The sequence below is a fragment of the Cydia splendana genome, chromosome 3 (genome assembly GCF_910591565.1).
Source record: "Cydia splendana chromosome 3, ilCydSple1.2, whole genome shotgun sequence".
Taxonomy (NCBI): domain Eukaryota; kingdom Metazoa; phylum Arthropoda; class Insecta; order Lepidoptera; family Tortricidae; genus Cydia; species Cydia splendana.
Genome location: NC_085962.1, coordinates 24489342 through 24515237, shown reverse-complemented (window position 1 = coordinate 24515237; position 25896 = coordinate 24489342). Strand labels below are relative to the sequence as shown.

The following is a 25896-nucleotide window of genomic DNA, read 5'->3' as shown; positions in this document are numbered from 1 at the left end:
CGAAAAAAATTACAGATTGAAAAATTAGAGATTACAGAAAAATTGAGATTACAGACAATTATTGTAGAAACATTATAGGAGTCGATAGTGAGTGGCAGAGAGAGATTCATCATAAATATGTTTTAACAAAGAATTATTCTAGTTCCAGACTCAAAGCAAGGAATCCCGGGAAGGATCGCCGTCTGGTTCTTCGGCTGAAACGAAAGGTACACTCAAGTGTATAAATATGAGAGCACACATCATACTCAAAAATTGTCCCATAGCTCTTATGTAAACGAATTAAGAACTATGGGACATCTTTTTGAGTAGTTATATGCACCCATATTTTTACACTCGACTGTACCCATGTCTTAACTGTGAGCATTCTGCAGACTTGTAGTAATCTGTATTCTGTGTCGTCGGTACCGCAGAGGGCTGGAGCGGCAAGCCGGCGTGGGCGGCGGCGCTGCCGGCCGGGCTGTCCGTGGAGCCCGTGTACTCCGCCAAGAAGGTCTGCAACGCGTGCGGCAGGAACGGTCAGTGCCACTTTAATCGACCCCTTAGGGCGCGTTCGCGCGAGTTGTACTCGTGCAAACGCGCGATCAAACTAACGAAAACTTTCATACTTTTAAACTGCCAAGTTAAGTGTTTTTTTTATCTTTGACTTTGGCCAAAATTACATTTCTATGGAAATCGTCACTGCCATCCGCTACGTATGTAGTATATTTAGGTACAAAAAATGGATGACTGCCTGCTTTGAAGTGATACTTTATAAAATAAGGTATAAATAGGCTAAATTGTACAGTTTTTTTATTTGATTGTGAAGGCCAAAATTGTCACAAATAAGTACATACATAAACATAATTTTCCTTTATTGTACAAAAATCGGATTTTTGTATGAAAAGGTATAACGACTATTTCAAAAATGAATTCCTTGTCAATCAGAACTAGCGGATTTGGCGCAAACGCTAAATGTATAAAGTTACTGGATTATAGTGGGTCTGGATGTGGGAATTGTGGAATATAGCAGTAAAATAGTATGAAGATGTCATCCGTGGAAGTCCCTTTCTAACAAAAGCTGTCAAAAAGTGACACCCGCTTGTATTACAAGTTTTTGAGAAACGGGCCCAAAAGCCCGTAGCCCGAGCCCGTATAGTAGTCCCTTTCCTCTACAAAGCGGTAATGGCTTGTAATTAGTAAGTATATATTGTTTGTAAATAGTATAGGTAGTAAATGTTTTGTGAGTTGTAAATAGGGGTCTTCCATTAATTACATTACACGAATTTGAAGATTTTTTAACCCCTCCCCCTCCATGTCACACCTGGTCACATTTGGCTAACCTCTCCCCGTGGTGTGACGTCACATATTTGGCAATTTTTTTTCAATGAGATCAACAATTTAAGAGCCCATCAACGTGCACACTAGCGCCACTGCTAAATAATCGTGATTATTTAAATTTAACGAAAGATATTAAAAAAAGGGGGCAGCTATGTAACTGTATTTTGTATTTAAGTACATACCTTTTGAATACATCAAACTAGTTTTTATGTTGCTGGATTCGTCGATCTATGAACTCAAAACAAAAACGGCCGTATTAACTTTGGACGCATTGATTGACGAATCCAGCAACATAAAAACTAGTTTGATGTGTTCATAAGGTACTGTACGCGGTGGTGCTAGTGTACACGTTGATGGGCTCTTAAATTCGTTTTTATTATTTTAACAACAAAAACAAATTTTGACAAATTCATTGTTAAAAATTTATAACACGAAGCCGATTAGGAATAAAAATAAAAATAATAACGATTATCATTGCAAAAACTAGTTATTTAACTATTAACAGCGAATAAAAAAACAAAACCATTTCTGGGTACAGATGTAGTTAAGGTGACATCACAAAGTTTGTGACTCCCCCCTCCCTCCTGTCACAACATCTCACATTTTCTTGACCCCCTCAAATCGTGTGACGTAATTAATGGCTATAGTATAGCTTAGTTTTCAATAGTCACAGAAGAGCGGTGCCTCCCAACACAGGCAAATATATTGCTTGCCGGGAGACACCATCCCTCAAATTATATGAACTGATTATTATGACATAAAGATTTTTGTATTTTTGAAAAACGTGATCAGCTACGAGTGTAGCGCTACGAAAACGTTGGCACGTGGGAACGTGTTACATAACGTAGTACCGTACTTGCACAGATGTGCCGTCGCTGCTGGTGTGGTGCGCGGCGTGCGGCGTGTGGCTCCACACCGGCTGCGGAGCGGCCGGACGCTGCTCGTGCGGCGCCGCCCTGCCCGACCCCGACCCACACCCCGCCACCCCCGCACACCACCTGCTGTACCGAGGTGAGTACCCCCCGGCCGGGCGCTGCTCGTGCGGCGCCGCCCTGCCCGACCCCGACCCACACCCCGCCACCCCCGCACACCACCTGCTGTACCGAGGTGAGTACCCCCCGGCCGGACGCTGCTCGTGCGGCGCCGCCCTGCCCGACCCCGACCCACACCCCGCCACCCCCGCACACCACCTGCTGTACCGAGGTGAGTACCCCCCGGCCGGACGCTGCTCGTGCGGCGCCGCCCTGCCCGACCCCGACCCACACCCCGCCACCCCCGCACACCACCTGCTGTACCGAGGTGAGTACCCCCCGGCCGGACGCTGCTCGTGCGGCGCCGCCCTGCCCGACCCCGACCCACACCCCGCCACCCCCGCACACCACCTGCTGTACCGAGGTGAGTACCCCCCGGCCGGACGCTGCTCGTGCGGCGCCGCCCTGCCCGACCCCGACCCACACCCCGCCACCCCCGCACACCACCTGCTGTACCGAGGTGAGTACCCCCCGGCCGGACGCTGCTCGTGCGGCGCCGCCCTGCCCGACCCCGACCCACACCCCGCCACCCCCGCACACCACCTGCTGTACCGAGGTGAGTACCCCCCGGCCGGACGCTGCTCGTGCGGCGCCGCCCTGCCCGACCCCGACCCACACCCCGCCACCCCCGCCACCCACGCACACCACCTGCTGTACCGAGGTGAGTACCCCCCGGCCGGGCGCTGCTCGTGCGGCGCCGCCCTGCCCGACCCCGACCCACACCCCGCCACCCCCGCACACCACCTGCTGTACCGAGGTGAGTACCCCCCGGCCGGGCGCTGCTCGTGCGGCGCCGCCCTGCCCGACCCCGACCCACACCCCGCCACCCCCGCACACCACCTGCTGTACCGAGGTGAGTACCCCCCGGCCGGGCGCTGCTCGTGCGGCGCCGCCCTGCCCGACCCCGACCCACACCCCGCCACCCCCGCACACCACCTGCTGTACCGAGGTGAGTACCCCCCGGCCGGGCGCTGCTCGTGCGGCGCCGCCCTGCCCGACCCCGACCCACACCCCGCCACCCCCGCACACCACCTGCTGTACCGAGGTGAGTACCCCCCGGCCGGGCGCTGCTCGTGCGGCGCCGCCCTGCCCGACCCCGACCCACACCCCGCCACCCCCGCACACCACCTGCTGTACCGAGGTGAGTACCCCCCGGCCGGGCGCTGCTCGTGCGGCGCCGCCCTGCCCGACCCCGACCCACACCCCGCCACCCCCGCACACCACCTGCTGTACCGAGGTGAGTACCCCCCGGCCGGGCGCTGCTCGTGCGGCGCCGCCCTGCCCGACCCCGACCCACACCCCGCCACCCCCGCACACCACCTGCTGTACCGAGGTGAGTACCCCCCGGCCGGGCGCTGCTCGTGCGGCGCCGCCCTGCCCGACCCCGACCCACACCCCGCCACCCCCGCACACCACCTGCTGTACCGAGGTGAGTACCCCCCGGCCGGGCGCTGCTCGTGCGGCGCCGCCCTGCCCGACCCCGACCCACACCCCGCCACCCCCGCACACCACCTGCTGTACCGAGGTGAGTACCCCCCGGCCGGGCGCTGCTCGTGCGGCGCCGCCCTGCCCGACCCCGACCCACACCCCGCCACCCCCGCAAACCACCTGCTGTACCGAGGTGAGTACCCCCCCGGCCGGGCGCTGCTCGTGCGGCGCCGCCCTGCCAGACCCCGACCCACACCCCGCCACCCCCGCACACCACCTGCTGTACCGAGGTGAGTACCCCCCGGCCGGGCGCTGCTCGTGCGGCGCCGCCCTGCCCGACCCCGACCCACACCCCGCCACCCCCGCACACCACCTGCTGTACCGAGGTGAGTACCCCCCGGCCGGACGCTGCTCGTGCGGCGCCGCCCTGCCCGACCCCGACCCACACCCCGCCACCCCCGCACACCACCTGCTGTACCGAGGTGAGAACCCCCCGGCCGGGCGCTGCTCGTGCGGCGCCGCCCTGCCCGACCCCGACCCACACCCCGCCACCCCCGCACACCACCTGCTGTACCGAGGTGAGTACCCCCCGGCCGGGCGATGCTCGTGCGGCGCCGCCCTGCCCGACCCCGACCCACACCCCGCCACCCCCGCACACCACCTGCTGTACCGAGGTGAGTACCCCCCGGCCGGGCGCTGCTCGTGCGGCGCCGCCCTGCCCGACCCCGACCCACACCCCGCCACCCCCGCACACCACCTGCTGTACCGAGGTGAGTACCCCCCGGCCGGGCGCTGCTCGTGCGGCGCCGCCCTGCCCGACCCCGACCCACACCCCCGCCACCCCCGCACACCACCTGCTGTACCGAGGTGAGTACCCCCCGGCCGGGCGCTGCTCGTGCGGCGCCGCCCTGCCCGACCCCGACCCACACCCCGCCACCCCCGCACACCACCTGCTGTACCGAGGTGAGTACCCCCCGGCCGGGCGCTGCTCGTGCGGCGCCGCCCTGCCCGACCCCGACCCACTCCCCGCCACCCCCGCACACCACCTGCTGTACCGAGGTGAGTACCCCCCGGCCGGGCGCTGCTCGTGCGGCGCCGCCCTGCCCGACCCCGACCCACACCCCGCCACCCCCGCACACCTCCTGCTGTACCGAGGTGAGTACCCCCCGGCCGGGCGCTGCTCGTGCGGCGCCGCCCTGCCCGACCCCGACCCACACCCCGCCACCCCCGCACACCACCTGCTGTACCGAGGTGAGTACCCCCCGGCCGGGCGCTGCTCGTGCGGCGCCGCCCTGCCCGATCCCGACCCACACCCCGCCACCCCCGCACACCACCTGCTGTACCGAGGTGAGTACCCCCCCGGCCGGGCGCTGCTCGTGCGGCGCCGCCCTGCCCGACCCCGACCCACACCCCGCCACCCCCGCACACCACCTGCTGTACCGAGGTGAGTACCCCCCGGCCGGGCGCTGCTCGTGCGGCGCCGCCCTGCCCGACCCCGACCCACACCCCGCCACCCCCGCACACCACCTGCTGTACCGAGGTGAGTACCCCCCGGCCGGGCGCTGCTCGTGCGGCGCCGCCCTGCCCGATCCCGACCCACACCCCGCCACCCCCGCACACCACCTGCTGTACCGAGGTGAGTACCCCCCGGCCGGGCGCTGCTCGTGCGGCGCCGCCCTGCCCGACCCCGACCCACACCCCGCCACCCCCGCACACCACCTGGCCCCTGTTTCACCAACGTGACAGGTGCGACGAATTGTAAAATCACTGTTGCTGACGTCACAGGCATCCATGGGCTACGGTTACCGCTTACCATCGGGCGGGCCGTATTCCTGTTTGCCACCATCATTGTATTATTAAAAAAAACTTTATGATATCGGAAAAAAACAGATATTTCTCTTGCTAAGTTTATGACAATTGTCACAAGAAACACTACAATTGTCACGAAATTCCGACATATAACTCATTACCTGTCAAGAATTACCTACAATTCTTCAAAATCTTTGACAATTGTCAGAAACTTCGCAGGAGAAATATCTGTTTTTATCCGATATAATAAAGTTTTTTTTTAAATAATACAATGATGGTGGCAAACAGGAGTACGGCCCGCCCGATGGTAAGTGGTAATCGTAGCCCATGGATGCCTGTGACGTCAGCAACAGTGATTTTACAATTCGTCGCACCTGTCACCGATGTGAAATTGGGGCCTGCTGTACCGAGGTGAGTACCCCCCGGCCGGGCGCTGCTCGTGCGGCGCCGCCCTGCCCGACCCCGACCCACACCCCGCCACCCCCGCACACCACCTGCTGTACCGAGGTGAGTACCCCCCCGGCCGGGCGCTGCTCGTGCGGCGCCGCCCTGCCCGACCCCGACCCACACCCCGCCACCCCCGCACACCACCTGCTGTACCGAGGTGAGTACCCCCCGGCCGGGCGCTGCTCGTGCGGCGCCGCCCTGCCCGACCCACACCCCGCCACCCCCGCCACCCCCGCACACCACCTGCTGTACCGAGGTGAGTACCCCCCGGCCGGGCGCTGCTCGTGCGGCGCCGCCCTGCCCGACCCCGACCCACACCCCGCCACCCCCGCACACCACCTGCTGTACCGAGGTGAGTACCCCCCGGCCGGGCGCTGCTCGTGCGGCGCCGCCCTGCCCGACCCCGACCCACACCCCGCCACCCCCGCACACCACCTGCTGTACCGAGGTGAGTACCCCCCGGCCGGGCGCTGCTCGTGCGGCGCCGCCCTGCCCGACCCCGACCCACACCCCGCCACCCCCGCACACCACCTGCTGTACCGAGGTGAGTACCCCCCGGCCGGGCGCTGCTCGTGCGGCGCCGCCCTGCCCGACCCCGACCCACACCCCGCCACCCCCGCACACCACCTGCTGTACCGAGGTGAGTACCCCCCGGCCGGGCGCTGCTCGTGCGGCGCCGCCCTGCCCGACCCCGACCCACACCCCGCCACCCCCGCACACCACCTGCTGTACCGAGGTGAGTACCCCCCGGCCGGGCGCTGCTCGTGCGGCGCCGCCCTGCCCGACCCCGACCCACACCCCGCCACCCCCCGCACACCACCTGCTGTACCGAGGTGAGTACCCCCCGGCCGGGCGCTGCTCGTGCGGCGCCGCCCTGCCCGACCCCGACCCACACCCCGCCACCCCCGCACACCACCTGCTGTACCGAGGTGAGTACCCCCCGGCCGGGCGCTGCTCGTGCGGCGCCGCCCTGCCCGACCCCGACCCACACCCCGCCACCCCCGCACACCACCTGCTGTACCGAGGTGAGTACCCCCCGGCCGGGCGCTGCTCGTGCGGCGCCGCCCTGCCCGACCCCGACCCACACCCCGCCACCCCCGCACACCACCTGCTGTACCGAGGTGAGTACCCCCCGGCCGGGCGCTGCTCGTGCGGCGCCGCCCTGCCCGACCCCGACCCACACCCCGCCACCCCCGCAAACCACCTGCTGTACCGAGGTGAGTACCCCCCGGCCGGGCGCTGCTCGTGCGGCGCCGCCCTGCCCGACCCCGACCCACACCCCGCCACCCCCGCACACCACCTGCTGTACCGAGGTGAGTACCCCCCGGCCGGGCGCTGCTCGTGCGGCGCCGCCCTGCCCGACCCCGACCCACACCCCGCCACCCCCGCACACCACCTGCTGTACCGAGGTGAGTACCCCCCGGCCGGGCGCTGCTCGTGCGGCGCCGCCCTGCCCGACCCCGACCCACACCCCGCCACCCCCGCACACCACCTGCTGTACCGAGGTGAGTACCCCCCGGCCGGGCGCTGCTCGTGCGGCGCCGCCCTGCCCGACCCCGACCCACACCCCGCCACCCCCGCACACCACCTGCTGTACCGAGGTGAGTACCCCCCGGCCGGGCGCTGCTCGTGCGGCGCCGCCCTGCCCGACCCCGACCCACACCCCGCCACCCCCGCACACCACCTGCTGTACCGAGGTGAGTACCCCCCGGCCGGGCGCTGCTCGTGCGGCGCCGCCCTGCCCGATCCCGACCCACACCCCGCCACCCCCGCACACCACCTGCTGTACCGAGGTGAGTACCCCCCGGCCGGGCGCTGCTCGTGCGGCGCCGCCCTGCCCGACCCCCACCCACACCCCGCCACCCCCGCACACCACCTGGCCCCTGTTTCACCAACGTGACAGGTGCGACGAATTGTAAAATCACTGTTGCTGACGTCACAGGCATCCATGGGCTACGGTTACCGCTTACCATCGGGCGGGCCGTATTCCTGTTTGCCACCATCATTGTATTATTAAAAAAAACTTTATGATATCGGAAAAAAACAGATATTTCTCTTGCTAAGTTTATGACAATTGTCACAAGAAACACTACAATTGTCACGAAATTCCGACATATAACTCATTACCTGTCAAGAATTACCTACAATTCTTCAAAATCTTTGACAATTGTCAGAAACTTCGCAGGAGAAATATCTGTTTTTATCCGATATAATAAAGTTTTTTTTTAAATAATACAATGATGGTGGCAAACAGGAGTACGGCCCGCCCGATCGTAAGTGGTAATCGTAGCCCATGGATGCCTGTGACGTCAGCAACAGTGATTTTACAATTCGTCGCACCTGTCACCGATGTGAAATTGGGGCCTGCTGTACCGAGGTGAGTACCCCCCGGCCGGGCGCTGCTCGTGCGGCGCCGCCCTGCCCGACCCCGACCCACACCCCGCCCCCCCCGCTCTCCACCTGCTGTACCGAGGTGAGTACCCCCCGGCCGGGCGCTGCTCGTGCGGCGCCGCCCTGCCCGATCCCGACCCACACCCCGCCACCCCGCACACCACCTGCTGTACCGAGGTGAGTACCCCCCGGCCGGGCGCTGCTCGTGCGGCGCCGCCCTGCCCGACCCCGACCCACACCCCGCCACCCCCGCACACCACCTGGCCCCTGTTTCACCAACGTGACTGGTGCGACGAATTGTAAAATCACTGTTGCTGACGTCACAGGCATCCATGGGCTACGGTTACCGCTTACCATCGGGCGGGCCGTATTCCTGTTTGCCACCATCATTGTATTATTAAAAAAAACTTTATGATATCGGAAAAAAACAGATATTTCTCTTGCTAAGTTTATGACAATTGTCACAAGAAACACTACAATTGTCACGAAATTCCGACATATAACTCATTACCTGTCAAGAATTACCTACAATTCTTCAAAATCTTTGACAATTGTCAGAAACTTCGCAGGAGAAATATCTGTTTTTATCCGATATAATAAAGTTTTTTTTTAAATAATACAATGATGGTGGCAAACAGGAGTACGGCCCGCCCGATCGTAAGTGGTAATCGTAGCCCATGGATGCCTGTGACGTCAGCAACAGTGATTTTACAATTCGTCGCACCTGTCACCGATGTGAAATTGGGGCCTGCTGTACCGAGGTGAGTACCCCCCGGCCGGGCGCTGCTCGTGCGGCGCCGCCCTGCCCGACCCCGACCCACACCCCGCCACCCCCGCACACCACCTGCTGTACCGAGGTGAGTACCCCCCGGCCGGGCGCTGCTCGTGCGGCGCCGCCCTGCCCGATCCCGACCCACACCCCGCCACCCCCGCACACCACCTGCTGTACCGAGGTGAGTACCCCCCGGCCGGGCGCTGCTCGTGCGGCGCCGCCCTGCCCGACCCCGACCCACACCCCGCCACCCCCGCACACCACCTGGCCCCTGTTTCACCAACGTGACAGGTGCGACGAATTGTAAAATCACTGTTGCTGACGTCACAGGCATCCATGGGCTACGGTTACCGCTTACCATCGGGCGGGCCGTATTCCTGTTTGCCACCATCATTGTGTTATTAAAAAAAACTTTATGATATCGGAAAAAAACAGATATTTCTCTTGCTAAGTTTATGACAATTGTCACAAGAAACACTACAATTGTCACGAAATTCCGACATATAACTCATTACCTGTCAAGAATTACCTACAATTCTTCAAAATCTTTGACAATTGTCAGAAACTTCGCAGGAGAAATATCTGTTTTTATCCGATATAATAAAGTTTTTTTTTAAATAATACAATGATGGTGGCAAACAGGAGTACGGCCCGCCCGATCGTAAGTGGTAATCGTAGCCCATGGATGCCTGTGACGTCAGCAACAGTGATTTTACAATTCGTCGCACCTGTCACCGATGTGAAATTGGGGCCTGCTGTACCGAGGTGAGTACCCCCCGGCCGGGCGCTGCTCGTGCGGCGCCGCCCTGCCCGACCCCGACCCACACCCCGCCACCCCCGCACACCTCCTGCTGTACCGAGGTGAGTACCCCCCGGCCGGGCGCTGCTCGTGCGGCGCCGCCCTGCCCGACCCCGACCCACACCCCGCCACCCCCGCACACCACCTGCTGTACCGAGGTGAGTACCCCCCGGCCGGGCGCTGCTCGTGCGGCGCCGCCCTGCCCGACCCCGACCCACACCCCGCCACCCCCGCACACCACCTGCTGTACCGAGGTGAGTACCCCCCGGCCGGGCGCTGCTCGTGCGGCGCCGCCCTGCCCGACCCCGACCCACACCCCGCCACCCCCGCACACCACCTGCTGTACCGAGGTGAGTACCCCCCGGCCGGACGCAGCTCGTGCGGCGCCGCCCTGCCCGACCCCGACCCACACCCCGCCACCCCCGCACACCACCTGCTGTACCGAGGTGAGTACCCCCCGGCCGAGCGCTGCTCGTGCGGCGCCGCCCTGCCCGACCCCGACCCACACCCCGCCACCCCCGCACACCACCTGCTGTACCGAGGTGAGTACCCCCCGGCCGGGCGCTGCTCGTGCGGCGCCGCCCTGCCCGACCCCGACCCACACCCCGCCACCCCCGCACACCACCTGCTGTACCGAGGTGAGTACCCCCCGGCCGGGCGCTGCTCGTGCGGCGCCGCCCTGCCCGACCCCGACCCACACCCCGCCACCCCCGCACACCACCTGCTGTACCGAGGTGAGTACCCCCGGCCGGGCGCTGCTCGTGCGGCGCCGCCCTGCCCGACCCCGACCCACACCCCCCCACCCCCCCACCCCACCAGCTGTACCCAGGTGAGTACCCCCCGGCCGGGCGCTGCTCGTGCGGCGCCGCCCTGCCCGACCCCGACCCACACCCCGCCACCCCCGCACACCACCTGCTGTACCGTGGTGAGTACCCCCGGCCGGGCGCTGCTCGTGCGGCGCCGCCCTGCCCGACCCCGACCCACACCCCGCCACCCCCGCACACCACCTGCTGTACCGAGGTGAGTACCCCCCGGCCGGGCGCTGCTCGTGCGGCGCCGCCCTGCCCGACCCCGACCCACACCCCGCCACCCCCGCACACCACCTGCTGTACCGAGGTGAGTACCCCCCGGCCGGGCGCTGCTCGTGCGGCGCCGCCCTGCCCGACCCCGACCCACACCCCGCCACCCCCGCACACCACCTGCTGTACCGAGGTGAGTACCCCCCGGCCGGGCGCTGCTCGTGCGGCGCCGCCCTGCCCGACCCCGACCCACACCCCGCCACCCCCGCACACCACCTGCTGTACCGAGGTGAGTACCCCCCGGCCGGGCGCTGCTCGTGCGGCGCCGCCCTGCCCGACCCCGACCCACACCCCGCCACCCCCGCACACCACCTGCTGTACCGAGGTGAGTACCCCCCGGCCGGGCGCTGCTCGTGCGGCGCCGCCCTGCCCGACCCCGACCCACACCCCGCCACCCCCGCACACCACCTGCTGTACCGAGGTGAGTACCCCCCGGCCGGGCGCTGCTCGTGCGGCGCCGCCCTGCCCGACCCCGACCCACACCCCGCCACCCCCGCACACCACCTGCTGTACCGAGGTGAGTACCCCCCGGCCGGGCGCTGCTCGTGCGGCGCCGCCCTGCCCGACCCCGACCCACACCCCGCCACCCCCGCACACCACCTGCTGTACCGAGGTGAGTACCCCCCGGCCGGGCGCTGCTCGTGCGGCGCCGCCCTGCCCGACCCCGACCCACACCCCGCCACCCCCGCAAACCACCTGCTGTACCGAGGTGAGTACCCGCCGGCCGGGCGCTGCTCGTGCGGCGCCGCCCTGCCCGACCCCGACCCACACCCCGCCACCCCCGCACACCACCTGCTGTACCGAGGTGAGTACCCCCCGGCCGGGCGCTGCTCGTGCGGCGCCGCCCTGCCCGACCCCGACCCACACCCCGCCACCCCCGCACACCACCTGCTGTACCGAGGTGAGTACCCCCCGGCCGGGCGCTGCTCGTGCGGCGCCGCCCTGCCCGACCCCGACCCACACCCCGCCACCCCCGCACACCACCTGCTGTACCGAGGTGAGTACCCCCCGGCCGGGCGCTGCTCGTGCGGCGCCGCCCTGCCCGACCCCGACCCACACCCCGCCACCCCCGCACACCACCTGCTGTACCGAGGTGAGTACCCCCCGGCCGGGCGATGCTCGTGCGGCGCCGCCCTGCCCGACCCCGACCCACACCCCGCCACCCCCGCACACCACCTGCTGTACCGAGGTGAGTACCCCCCGGCCGGGCGCTGCTCGTGCGGCGCCGCCCTGCCCGACCCCGACCCACACCCCGCCACCCCCGCACACCACCTGCTGTACCGAGGTGAGTACCCCCCGGCCGGGCGCTGCTCGTGCGGCGCCGCCCTGCCCGACCCCGACCCACACCCCGCCACCCCCGCACACCACCTGCTGTACCGAGGTGAGTACCCCCCGGCCGGGCGCTGCTCGTGCGGCGCCGCCCTGCCCGACCCCGACCCACACCCCGCCACCCCCGTACACCACCTGCTGTACCGAGGTGAGTACCCCCCGGCCGGGCGCTGCTCGTGCGGCGCCGCCCTGCCCGACCCCGACCCACACCCCGCCACCCCCGCACACCTCCTGCTGTACCGAGGTGAGTACCCCCCGGCCGGGCGCTGCTCGTGCGGCGCCGCCCTGCCCGACCCCGACCCACACCCCGCCACCCCCGCACACCACCTGCTGTACCGAGGTGAGTACCCCCCGGCCGGGCGCTGCTCGTGCGGCGCCGCCCTGCCCGACCCCGACCCACACCCCGCCACCCCCGCACACCACCTGCTGTACCGAGGTGAGTACCCCCCGGCCGGGCGCTGCTCGTGCGGCGCCGCCCTGCCCGACCCCGACCCACACCCCGCCACCCCCGCACACCACCTGCTGTACCGAGGTGAGTACCCCCCCGGCCGGGCGCTGCTCGTGCGGCGCCGCCCTGCCCGACCCCGACCCACACCCCGCCACCCCCGCAAACCACCTGCTGTACCGAGGTGAGTACCCCCCGGCCGGGCGCTGCTCGTGCGGCGCCGCCCTGCCCGACCCCGACCCACACCCCGCCACCCCCGCACACCACCTGCTGTACCGAGGTGAGTACCCCCCGGCCGGGCGCTGCTCGTGCGGCGCCGCCCTGCCCGACCCCGACCCACACCCCGCCACCCCCGCACACCACCTGCTGTACCGAGGTGAGTACCCCCCGGCCGGGCGCTGCTCGTGCGGCGCCGCCCTGCCCGACCCCGACCCACACCCCGCCACCCCCGCACACCACCTGCTGTACCGAGGTGAGTACCCCCCGGCCGGGCGCTGCTCGTGCGGCGCCGCCCTGCCCGACCCCGACCCACACCCCGCCACCCCCGCACACCACCTGCTGTACCGAGGTGAGTACCCCCCGGCCGGGCGCTGCTCGTGCGGCGCCGCCCTGCCCGACCCCGACCCACACCCCGCCACCCCCGCACACCACCTGCTGTACCGAGGTGAGTACCCCCCGGCCGGGCGCTGCTCGTGCGGCGCCGCCCTGCCCGACCCCGACCCACACCCCGCCACCCCCGCACACCACCTGCTGTACCGAGGTGAGTACCCCCCGGCCGGGCGCTGCTCGTGCGGCGCCGCCCTGCCCGACCCCGACCCACACCCCGCCACCCCGCAAACCACCTGCTGTACCGAGGTGAGTACCCCCCGGCCGGGCGCTGCTCGTGCGGCGCCGCCCTGCCCGACCCCGACCCACACCCCGCCACCCCCGCACACCACCTGCTGTACCGAGGTGAGTACCCCCCGGCCGGGCGCTGCTCGTGCGGCGCCGCCCTGCCCGACCCCGACCCACACCCCGCCACCCCCGCACACCACCTGCTGTACCGAGGTGAGTACCCCCCGGCCGGGCGCTGCTCGTGCGGCGCCGCCCTGCCCGACCCCGACCCACACCCCGCCACCCCCGCACACCACCTGCTGTACCGAGGTGAGTACCCCCCCGCCCGGCGCTGCTCGTGCGGCGCCGCCCTGCCCGACCCCGACCCACACCCCGCCACCCCCGCACACCACCTGCTGTACCGAGGTGAGTACCCCCCGGCCGGGCGATGCTCGTGCGGCGCCGCCCTGCCCGACCCCGACCCACACCCCGCCACCCCCGCACACCACCTGCTGTACCGAGGTGAGTACCCCCCGGCCGGGCGCTGCTCGTGCGGCGCCGCCCTGCCCGACCCCGACCCACACCCCGCCACCCCCGCACACCACCTGCTGTACCGAGGTGAGTACCCCCCGGCCGGGCGCTGCTCGTGCGGCGCCGCCCTGCCCGACCCCGACCCACACCCCGCCACCCCCGCACACCACCTGCTGTACCGAGGTGAGTACCCCCCGGCCGGGCGCTGCTCGTGCGGCGCCGCCCTGCCCGACCCCGACCCACACCCCGCCACCCCCGCACACCACCTGCTGTACCGAGGTGAGTACCCCCCGGCCGGGCGCTGCTCGTGCGGCGCCGCCCTGCCCGACCCCGACCCACACCCCGCCACCCCCGCACACCTCCTGCTGTACCGAGGTGAGTACCCCCCGGCCGGGCGCTGCTCGTGCGGCGCCGCCCTGCCCGACCCCGACCCACACCCCGTCACCCCCGCACACCACCTGCTGTACCGAGGTGAGTACCCCCCGGCCGGGCGCTGCTCGTGCGGCGCCGCCCTGCCCGACCCCGACCCACACCCCGCCACCCCCGCACACCACCTGCTGTACCGAGGTGAGTACCCCCCGGCCGGGCGCTGCTCGTGCGGCGCCGCCCTGCCCGACCCCGACCCACACCCCGCCACCCCCGCACACCACCTGCTGTACCGAGGTGAGTACCCCCCGGCCGGGCGCTGCTCGTGCGGCGCCGCCCTGCCCGACCCCGACCCACACCCCGCCACCCCCGCACACCACCTGCTGTACCGAGGTGAGTACCCCCCGGCCGGGCGCTGCTCGTGCGGCGCCGCCCTGCCCGACCCCGACCCACACCCCGCCACCCCCCGCACACCTCCTGCTGTACCGAGGTGAGTACCCCCCGGCCGGGCGCTGCTCGTGCGGCGCCGCCCTGCCCGACCCCGACCCACACCCCCCCACCCCCCCACACCACCTGCTGTACCGAGGTGAGTACCCCCCGGCCGGGCGCTGCTCGTGCGGCGCCGCCCTGCCCGATCCCGACCCACACCCCGCCACCCCCGCACACCACCTGCTGTACCGAGGTGAGTACCCCCCGGCCGGGCGCTGCTCGTGCGGCGCCGCCCTGCCCGACCCCGACCCACACCCCGCCACCCCCGCACACCACCTGCTGTACCGAGGTGAGTACCCCCGACCTTGATTTAGCTTAGTCAAAACCACATGATAAATTGATAATATATCAAATCATTATATTTCAGACAAACTGGCAGAACGCAAGCGACTGCAAGAGAAAAACATCCAACTGTGCGTCGAACTGCGCAAGCTGGAAGCCCGGGCAGCCACGCTCAAGGAGAACCTGGACGAGCACAACGCGGAGAAGCGGCAGCTGCTTGCCGACCAGATCAAGACGCAGAGGAACCTGCAGAAGCTCCTGGACTTCATCAGCCAGTTCAAGGAGACGTCCATCAGCATCCGCTCCACCTCTGTTAGCGACTCGGGCAGCGAGATCAGTAAAAGCAACGAGGAATGAACTGGTGAGATAATATTATATTACTTTTTTAGGGTTCCGTACCCAAAGGGTAAAACGGGACCCTATTACTAAGACTTCGCTGTCCGTCCGTCCGACCGTCCGTCCGACCGTCCGTCCGTCCGTCCGTCCGTCCGTCCGTCTGTCCGTCTGTCCGTCTGTCCGTCCGTCTGTCTGTCACCAGGCTGTATCTCACGAACAGTGATAGCTAGAAAGTTGAAATTTTCACAGATGATGTATTTTACAGTTCGCTCCCAGCGGCCGCGGCTAGAGATCGTGTCACGCGCAAATAAGTTGTTAAACGCGCTTAGAAACAGAACGATTGTTTTGGTCGCGAGTGTAACTGTTTTATATACATAAATTGATAAAAAATTATTGCTATGAAGTGTAAAACGTGCAATCTAGTTGTGACGGAAGGAGCGGAATGTGGTTCCTGCCGTGGGCTATTCCATTATGCGTGTATAGGCGTGCTAGAAACCAATTATCGAAAAATGAATGCAGAGAGGAAAGAAAAAGTACGGTGTAATAATTGCCGTGCGAGCCCAGAAAGTTCACAGGGATCATCTGCCGTCCTAGAAGAGATCAAATCCTTTAGAGCAGAATTTACCTCCACGATGTCAAAAATCGAACATATTTCCACCTCTGTAGACTCCCTTAATGCAAAGTGGAGCGAAATGGAAACTCGTTTCTCAAATTTAGAAGATCGAACAGTTGTTTTAGAGAGCAGGGTGTCCGTCGTTACTAAATTGCAATCAGAACTTGAGGTTGGGAAACAAACAATACATAACCTCCAAAACGACTTGCGCGTCAGAGACCAACAGGCTCGAATAAATAACGTCGAGATATCGGGCATACCTAAGAATAAGAATGAAAACCTTGTCATGATACTAAACTCAATCTACAGTAAGCTCGGTGTCCAAATGGAAGTAAATGATGTCGATTCCATGAACCGTGTTCGTCGTTTTGTTAACAAAAATCCCTCGCGAGATTGCAACGAGTCAAAGTCGGAGGGAAATTCAGCCGACACGAGAAGTGCAGGTGCTAACGCGATGGAGCCGCGCCCCCCAGCCATTATAGTGAAATTCACCAGAAGGATGTGCAAGGACAAGCTACTGGCAGCGGCCTCACCACAGCGGACATCGGCCTGGACGGACCAGCTCGAGCCATCTTTATTAGTGACCACCTCACACCGGAAAACAAGCTGCTTTTAAAGAACGCCAGACAAAAGAAAACCGAGCTCAATTATGCGTTTCTATGGACGCGTGATTGCAAGATTCTTATGCGAAAAAGCGACACTTCCAAAATAATAGGAATAAACAATGACGCGGACCTTACGAAATTAAAGTGACTATTTATATTTTTGTTAGCATCATGTGTATTACACGTTAAGTGCCTTTGTTATCTTTTGTCACTTTTACTATCACCTGTCTGTATGCGTTACGTAACTTTTGTTTGTACTCGACAAACCAATCTAAATACAATCGCAACCTACTATGGCTACATGTTTACGTATATATTCTTCCTTAACCGATGTGCATGTGCGTTTAAATGTCTAAATTATGTCAGTGCTATTTTGCTGCTAGTACATTTTTTGTTCTATTACAAAACTGCTGTTTTTTTCTGTATCACACACATAAAACGTGCAAATAAAAACCATTGTTATTATAATACTTATCTTGTACTTTTAGCTTATTCCCAAGTTAATTCCAAATGCAACTACTTCACAGTATTGCCTCAAAACATAAAGTATACGCTTATACCATTGCAAATGAATACATTACTCTATGATAATGGATAGTAAGTTATTCAAAGGTTACTATCAAAACGTAAGGGGTCTTCGAACTAAATCACAGAGTTTTTTCTCGCAAGTGGCCCTTGCAGATTACGATTTCATATGTATAACCGAAAGTTGGTTGACTTCTAATTTTTACGACAGGGAATATTTTGATGATCGATACATAGTGTATAGGTGTGACCGGTCAGAGGAGGACAGTGGCGCGGCGCGCGGCGGTGGAGTGGCCATGGCGGTGAAGCGAGATTTAATGCCGCTGCAGCGGAACTGGCCCTGCCCCTCCCCGGCGGTGGAGTGGCCATGGCGGTGAAGCGAGATTTAATGCCGCTGCAGCGGAACTGGCCCTGCCCCTCCCCGGCGGTGGAGTGGCCATGGCGGTGAAGCGAGATTTAATGCCGCTGCAGCGGAACTGGCCCTGCCCCTCCCCGGCGGTGGAGTGGCCATGGCGGTGAAGCGAGATTTAATGCCGCTGCAGCGGAACTGGCCCTGCCCCTCCCCGGCGGTGGAGTGGCCATGGCGGTGAAGCGAGATTTAATGCCGCTGCAGCGGAACTGGCCCTGCCCCTCCCCGGCGGTGGAGTGGCCATGGCGGTGAAGCGAGATTTAATGCCGCTGCAGCGGAACTGGCCCTGCCCCTCCCCGGCGGTGGAGTGGCCATGGCGGTGAAGCGAGATTTAATGCCGCTGCAGCGGAACTGGCCCTGCCCCTCCCCGGCGGTGGAGTGGCCATGGCGGTGAAGCGAGATTTAATGCCGCTGCAGCGGAACTGGCCCTGCCCCTCCCCGGCGGTGGAGTGGCCATGGCGGTGAAGCGAGATTTAATGCCGCTGCAGCGGAACTGGCCCTGCCCCTCCCCGGCGGTGGAGTGGCCATGGCGGTGAAGCGAGATTTAATGCCGCTGCAGCGGAACTGGCCCTGCCCCTCCCCGGCGGTGGAGTGGCCATGGCGGTGAAGCGAGATTTAATGCCGCTGCAGCGGAACTGGCCCTGCCCCTCCCCTCCCCCGCGCACTCCGACTGCCTATGGGTTTCACTTCCTATTCTTTGTGATAACATGTACTCACGGAGCAAATATTTAAATATAGGTTGCGTGTATATTCCGCCCGGTGCAAATCACAAAGACACTGTTTTATCATTTTTTGACCTAACTTCTCAAGTCATACTTGATCATCCTAACGATTTATTTTTTATCACTGGAGATTTTAATATTTCTCAGGCTGAATGGACTAATCTAGACTTATGTCATTTATCATTGAATCCTTCTAGCAATGTTTTAGTACAATCATTATGCGATTTTATGGCGCTTAATACCCTTAATCAATTTAACAATATTGCTAACACAAATAACCGAATACTTGACCTGGTATTTAGCAGCACCACCTGTGAAGTGAGTAGATGTGAGTTTCCCTTAACCCCGGAGGATAAACATCACGGAGCATTGTACTTAAATTTAAAGCTAAATTACACACCACCAATGAAGCCTGCCGAATCCCTTGTTTACAAGTTTCACTTAGCAAATTTTGATGATATGAATAATGATTTGTCAAATACAGATTGGGATACATTCTTTAAGGGTTTAAATGTGGACGCCTGTGTAACAAACTTTTACAGCCTATTATATAATTTAATGGATAAACATGTACCTCGTTTTCCTTCAAAGACTTCACGCACAACTCCGGTATGGCATAGTAGACCCTTGAAAAAAATATTAAAAGAAAAAAGAAAATTCCATAAACTATGGAAATGTTTTAGAAATCCTTTAGATTACGAAACGTTTAAAATATTAAGAAAAAGAGCTGAGGCAGTTGAAAAAGATTGTTATAAAAAAACCATAGAATTTAGCGAAAATAAAATCCAATATTCTTCCAAGTTTTTCTGGAATTTTGTGAAGTCTACAATTTCAAATAAAGGTATACCGCAGACTATGTCTTACAAAGGTGTCTCAGTTTCGGACGGGGAAAGTATTTGTAACATGTTCAGCGAGCATTTTCAATCTGTCTTTGAATTTTCTTCCTTACCGTCTGTGGATATCGATTGTCTAGAACCTCCATTAAAACCGGTTTTTAACATTAATACAATTAATTTAACAAATGACTTAGTTCTCAAATATTTAAAGTTAGTCAATGTAAACAAGGGCGCTGGTCCTGATAGAATTCACCCACTATTAATAAGCAAATGCGCGGACACATTAGTATTTCCTATCACTTGGATTTTCAAACAATCTATTAGTGAAGGACATTTTCCACAAATCTGGAAAACAGCTTGGATAACACCGATACCCAAAGGTAATATCAGTCAGAATATCGAAAATTATAGACCTATTTCAAAATTGTGCCAATTTGGCAAAATATTAGAAAAAATTGTAACCGATCAGCTTTCCTACGCCGTTCGTCGTCATATTAATCCAAACCAGCATGGGTTCTACAAAGGTCGAAGCGTCGAAAGTAATCTTTTGTCTTTTAGCGAGATTATACGTCATGCCATGGACAATAAATATCAGGTCGATGCAGTGTATACAGATTTCGCAAAGGCGTTTGATAAAATTTCTTATAATACGCTCTTATTAAAACTATGGAACCTTGGTATGCATGGTGACCTTTTCCGATGGGTTAAATCATACGTAGAAAACAGATCACAAGCGGTAGTACTGGGAGGTTTTTCATCTGTCTTCAAACTGACCACGTCAGGCGTCCCACAGGGATCACATTTGGGCCCATTGTTATTTATTCTGTACATAAATGATATTACAGAGTGTTTGTCCAACTCGAGAGCCTTGCTTTATGCAGATGATACCAAAATTTACAGAGTTATTAAAACGCACACTGACTGTTCTGATTTGCAAGACGATCTGAAAAGATTTGAGGATTACTGTGCTGAAAATAACCTCTTTTTAAATAATGACAAATGTTCCGTAATCACATTTACACGAAAAAAACAGCCCATATTACACAATTATACTTTATGTGGAGGTACTTTAACTCGGCGGGATAGCATACGTGATTTGGGGGTAATAATGGACACAAAATTAACCTTTAATCTTCATATTGATAATATCCTAAATAAAGCGTATAAACAGTTAGGCTTTATTCTTCGCGTCGCAAAACCCTTTCGAAGACCCCTGACGTATAAGTTACTTTATAATAGCTATGTTAGAAGTCGCTTAGAATTTGCTTCTGTAGTATGGAACCCCTGTCATGATGTACACAGAAACAGAATAGAAAGATTACAAAAAATATTCATAAAGGCTCTTGAATTCCGAACAGGTAGAAATTACGAAAGTTACGCCTCCTCCTTAGCCAGTTACAATCTTTAATCTCTTTCCATAAGACGCTCCTGTACTGATTTAATTTTCTTATTCAAAATATTCAATAATTTAGTAGATGCCCCTGAACTTTTAGAAAAGATAGATTTACGCGTACCCCGCAGAACAGAACGTAGTTGTCGAAATAAAATGTTATTTAGTATCAAAAGCAGCAGAACTAAACATGCACAGCCCTCATACATTAAACGCACATGTAGGTTGTACAATGTAAAGTGCCAAAACGTAGACATATTTAGCAGCTCACTAAGATTGTATAAAAAAGTTAGTTTTTTCTTCTTTAAAATAAAAAACACCTGTATGACCACCTAAATTAAGATTTCCTCGCATATCTCGTCACACATACTAGTACATATGCATGTCATTTATACGTAGTAATAAGTTTTTATTATAATATTTGTTTACATATAGGAAACTATAAGTCTATTACTAGAAGAATGTTACTCTATATACTTATCTGTTTTATAAGACTGTTTGTTTCTTAATAAATAAAAAAAAAAAAAAAAATCTGTTGCCGCTATAACTACAAATACTAAAAACAGAATAAAATAAATATTTAAATGGGGCTCCCATACAACAAACGTGATTTTTGACCAAAGTTAAGCAACGTCGGGCGTGGTCAGTACTTGGATGGGTGACCGTTTTTTTTTGCATTTTTTTGTTTTTTTTTTTTGTATTATGGTACAGAACCCTTCGTGCGCGAGTCCGACTCGCACTTGCCCGGTTTTTAATTTTATTTCTTTCCTAAATTATCGAAGGACATCCGTGGAACAAAGGCCATAGTCGGTTTTCCATTGTCACTATTTCACAACGACATTAAAAATATGTTTAATTTTTTTTTTTACTTCATTTTTCTTTTTTTTTATATGATAACTGGTATTCGTTTTTTGAGTATCGATGCATACCTAAATTAAGAACACTTTTTAAAAAATTAAGCAAATCGCTTGAATACATCCCGAAAAACAATACATTAAAGAAAAAAAATTATAAAATCATAAGTCAAATACTGTCACTAGTAGGATGTTGATACTCAGCAAAAATATCCTTCACCATAAGAGGTACTCACAAAAAAAAACCCGAATCAAATTGATTTAAGGGCCGACTTACTATGGAAAACCGACTATGGCCTTTTGACGACGATAACGCGGAGGAGTTTTTTTAGAGACTTACCTACGAAAAACATTTTAGAAAATTAAGAAATGACTGTAAAATAATATTAATAAGGGCACATAAAATGTATATATAAAAAAAGGATTTTTTTTTATAGTTTAAACAGAAATATTTTCTTTTGGTTGTGATACTTTTGATCCTATTTGTAAGAACTTTTTGATTCACCCTCGTATAGAGGTTCACATGCCCGGCACCCTAACAGCAAACATGCAAATGGTACACAGAGGTGAATATAACAATTCACATAGAACAAAGTCCATCACTTTCATCCATTAGCCTAGTTAATTTTAGATTCCATCAAGTCTCAATAGTTCTTACGCCCTGGCGGGGGCTGACTCTCGTGCGTCCCATGAGCTTGTATGACAATGAGGGATATGGTAGAAATGTTCGCTGCAGCAGCTCAGTCGGTGGAGTCGTGAGTTCAAGTTTTGCCTAAGGCGGTGAATTTTTTCTTTCATCCCAAAACTGTGATTGTGTTATTGGGCGACACTGCTGAGTGCAAAATTAATTTGCTATTTTTTTTATTTGCAGATGCACATCAAAGGTTGTAGGTGAGCCGGTTGCCGTTCGTCGCAATCGTAAATAAAGCAGTGACGCAGTAGCCAATATTGTTACTAGATATTAAGCTAACTTGTAAGTATATTTCCATTTTTATTAATGAAATTTACCTCTTTCGGAGGTACCGTATTAAGTTTTATACATACGTTAATGTTTAGGGCCAAATCTTTATAATTATAACAAATTATAAAGAACTGTAGATGAATGTATATAATAAGTATAAATCAACAATATGGCATTAATTTCAGTATTATGATCTTTAGAACAGATAGGCTGAATTACGCGCAAATGCGAAGAATGGGCCGTTCAATCAAATATATCTGCGGCAATAGGCTGGTCCACACCGAGCCATGTCGGCCGTGCTCGCGCGGCAGCGTGCTGTGTCATGTTAAAGGTCTCTGCCCACTACACCGTATCATACCATGACCGTGCTATGAACGTATCAGGCACGGAATGTAACGCGATACGGACTACTATGCCCATACCGTGTCCACATTGTTTCATATCCGTACATAACGGGTTCAGTGCCCGTAGTAACCTCGCATCATCCCCATAGCATCCATCTATAATCCCCGTAGCATCCGCGTTTCATCCCCTTAGTACCCGCGTTTTATCCGCGAGAGCATGACTCGTCAGAAAGAGCGAGGGAATAGTTATCAGACTGCACTGGTAAGAGCGAGCAAGAAATATAGCAACGCGTTTATAACCATACGCCACTATAACACGTATGCCCACCGTTTCGCCGCCTGCACGCACCGTTCTGGCAACGTTACGTGTCGTGCACGGGGCGTTTCGGCACCGGCAAAATATCCTCGCCGACAATTTTTGACGGTCCGTGCATGGCGCGCGACGGGTATGGTCGGTGACGGAACGGGCTAGTGGGCATAGTCTCATACTTTTTAATACAAAGAATATTTTTTTGCCCGACACGTTCATAGCACGGTCATGGTATGATACGGTGTAGTGGGCAGAGACCTTTAGTGAGCACGGCTGCCTCACCCGGGCCAAAGTGCTCAGCAAGATGGCGTCCCTCAGTCAGGTGTTCAAAATGGTGCCGCACGTAGGTATTCACTGCTGTCGCTCGTGTATCTTTTCAAAGCAATCTTAAAGGTCTCTGCACACTACACCGTATCATACCATGACCGTGCTATGAACGTGTCAGTCAAAAAAAATATCTTTGTATTAAAATGTATGAGACTATGCCCACTAGCCCGTTCCGTCACCGACCATACCCGTCGCGTGCCATGCACGGACCGTCAAAAATTGTCGGCGAGGATATTTTGCCGGTGCCGAAACGCTCCGTGCACGGCACGCAACGTTGCCATAATGGTGCGTGCAGGCGGCGAAACGGTGAGCATACGGGTTATAACCGGGTATGGTGACCGTTCTGCCTGTTATAAACGCATCGCTATATTTCTTGCTCGCTCTTACCAGTCTGATAACTATTCGCTCGCTTTTTCTGACGAGTCATGCTCTCGCGGATAAAACGTGGGTACTAAGGGTATGAAACGCGGATGCTACGGGGATTATAGGCGGATGCTATGGGGATGATACGCGGTTACTACGGACACTACACCCGTTATGTACGGATATGAAACAATGTGGACACGGTGTAGTGGGCATAGTTGTCCGTATCGCGTTACATTCCGTGCCTGATACGTTCATAGCACGGTCATGGTATGATACGGTGTAGTGGGCAGAGACCTTAAAGGGAAAACGAAAATGAACAAGTTGTTGATTTTGGGTGCGAAAAATCTATAAATATCGATCACAATACGGAAATCGGCTCTATTGAGTTGAGATCTGTCAGCAAATGGACCCGTAACGAATTTTAAATCCATAAAAATAAGTAAATTTACCTGATTGTGTTTACTGTTTACAATTACACGTAAAACTTAAAAGCCGATACACAAATTGCAGAGAGAGATATCTCTCAGTGATAAGTTGATAAGGGTAGACGATTAAGACGATGCTTCTCAGGTAGCGATATTTAGCGACGGAAGACTCGTACACTGAACATCATCATCAATCCTCGAATCAAATTCAAATTTCCTCGCGAGGCTGCTCCCTCCGTGTGGACCCGCCTAATTATACAAGATAATCGGCCATGCTCAGTGAAGGGTTCCGTACACGCATAAGGAAGTACCTCCGCAGTCCTGTACGTCTTTATTAAGAAAAGAAGACTTTTTCAAAAACGGCTGGACCGATCATGATCGCTATAGTTTTCGGTTTACTAATATGTGGCCGAAAATTGTATGGCAAATTATCACTACCCAAACTATTTTTCCCATAGTATCATTTGGCAAAACTATCAGATGGCAGACCAATGTTTCGCATATATAACATGTCGCAAATGATTATTTACAATATTATTGTATGGCAAAATATTTAGTTGGTCATGTTTCAAAATGTCTTTTATTGTTATGTCGAATGTATTGATAGGCATAAATTATTTTTCGCCTAATATTGTGAATAACCTACCTATCCCTGGGAGCAGTTTCGTTTTTAGGGTCATAAAAAAAATAACCCTAACCTACCTATCTCTAGGAGCAGATTCGTTTTTAGGGTCACCAAAAAAAAAATAACCCTAACCTACCTATCTCTGGGAGCAGATTCGTTTTTAGGGTCACCAAAAAAAAATAACCCTAACCTACCTATCTCTGGGAGCAGATTCGTTTTTAGGGTCATCAAAATAAAAATAACCTTAACCTACCTATCTCTGGGAGCAGATTCGTTTTTAGGGTCACCAAAAAAAAATAACCCTAACCGACCAATCTCTGGGAGCAGTTTCGTATTTAGGGTCATTAAAAAAAAATAACCCTAACCTACCTATCTCTGGGAGCAGTTTCGTTTTACGGGTCATAAAAAAAAATAACCATAACCTACCAATCTCTGGGAGCAATTTCGTTTTTAGGGTCATAAAAAAAATAACCATAACCTACCTACCTCTGGGAGCAGTTTCGTTTTACGGGTCATAAAAAAATGCTAAATATAGTTGTGATCCAATAAAAAGTATGCGAAATTTCAATTTGGGCAAACGTTATTTAACAATAAATAGTTAGGTATAATAAAACATTTGCTTAGTAACTATTTTTCTAAATAAATCGTGGTAAAATGAACATCTGCTAAATAAAATTGTGTTCAAATAAAAATTATGCTAAATAATAATATGCTAAGCATTGGTTTGCCAACTAAAAGTACTGCAATAAGTTGGTTGGGAAGTGAAATTAGGCGAAAAATATTTCGGCGAGATGGCAGTACACCATAGTTTTTATTGAAAGTAGCTTTCTTTCGGAGCGATTATTTCCGAAAATGAGGAAGCTCCTATTTTTACGACACGATCTTTATTTTTTGCACGTAATTCTGTTTATTTGGTTCTA

At 56.8% G+C, this 25896-nt stretch overlaps 1 protein-coding gene and 1 long non-coding RNA gene across 2 annotated transcripts in view; both read left to right on the top strand.

The window, feature by feature from the left end:
- The window catches only part of LOC134806620 (uncharacterized), a 42681-nt gene extending 19545 nt beyond the window's left edge, over positions 1–23136 (top strand). Inside the window, exons 8-12 of the mRNA XM_063779945.1 lie at positions 143–206; positions 411–515; positions 2182–2328; positions 15414–15689; positions 22490–23136. Of these exons, the coding sequence (XP_063636015.1) occupies positions 143–206; positions 411–515; positions 2182–2328; positions 15414–15685 (588 nt within the window). The 3' untranslated portion in view covers positions 15686–15689; positions 22490–23136. The remainder of the gene's footprint in view (positions 1–142; positions 207–410; positions 516–2181; positions 2329–15413; positions 15690–22489) is intronic.
- LOC134789394 (uncharacterized) overlaps positions 1–25896 on the top strand; it is a 485188-nt gene that overhangs the window by 372023 nt on the left and 87269 nt on the right. The gene's annotated exons all lie outside the window — the stretch shown is intronic.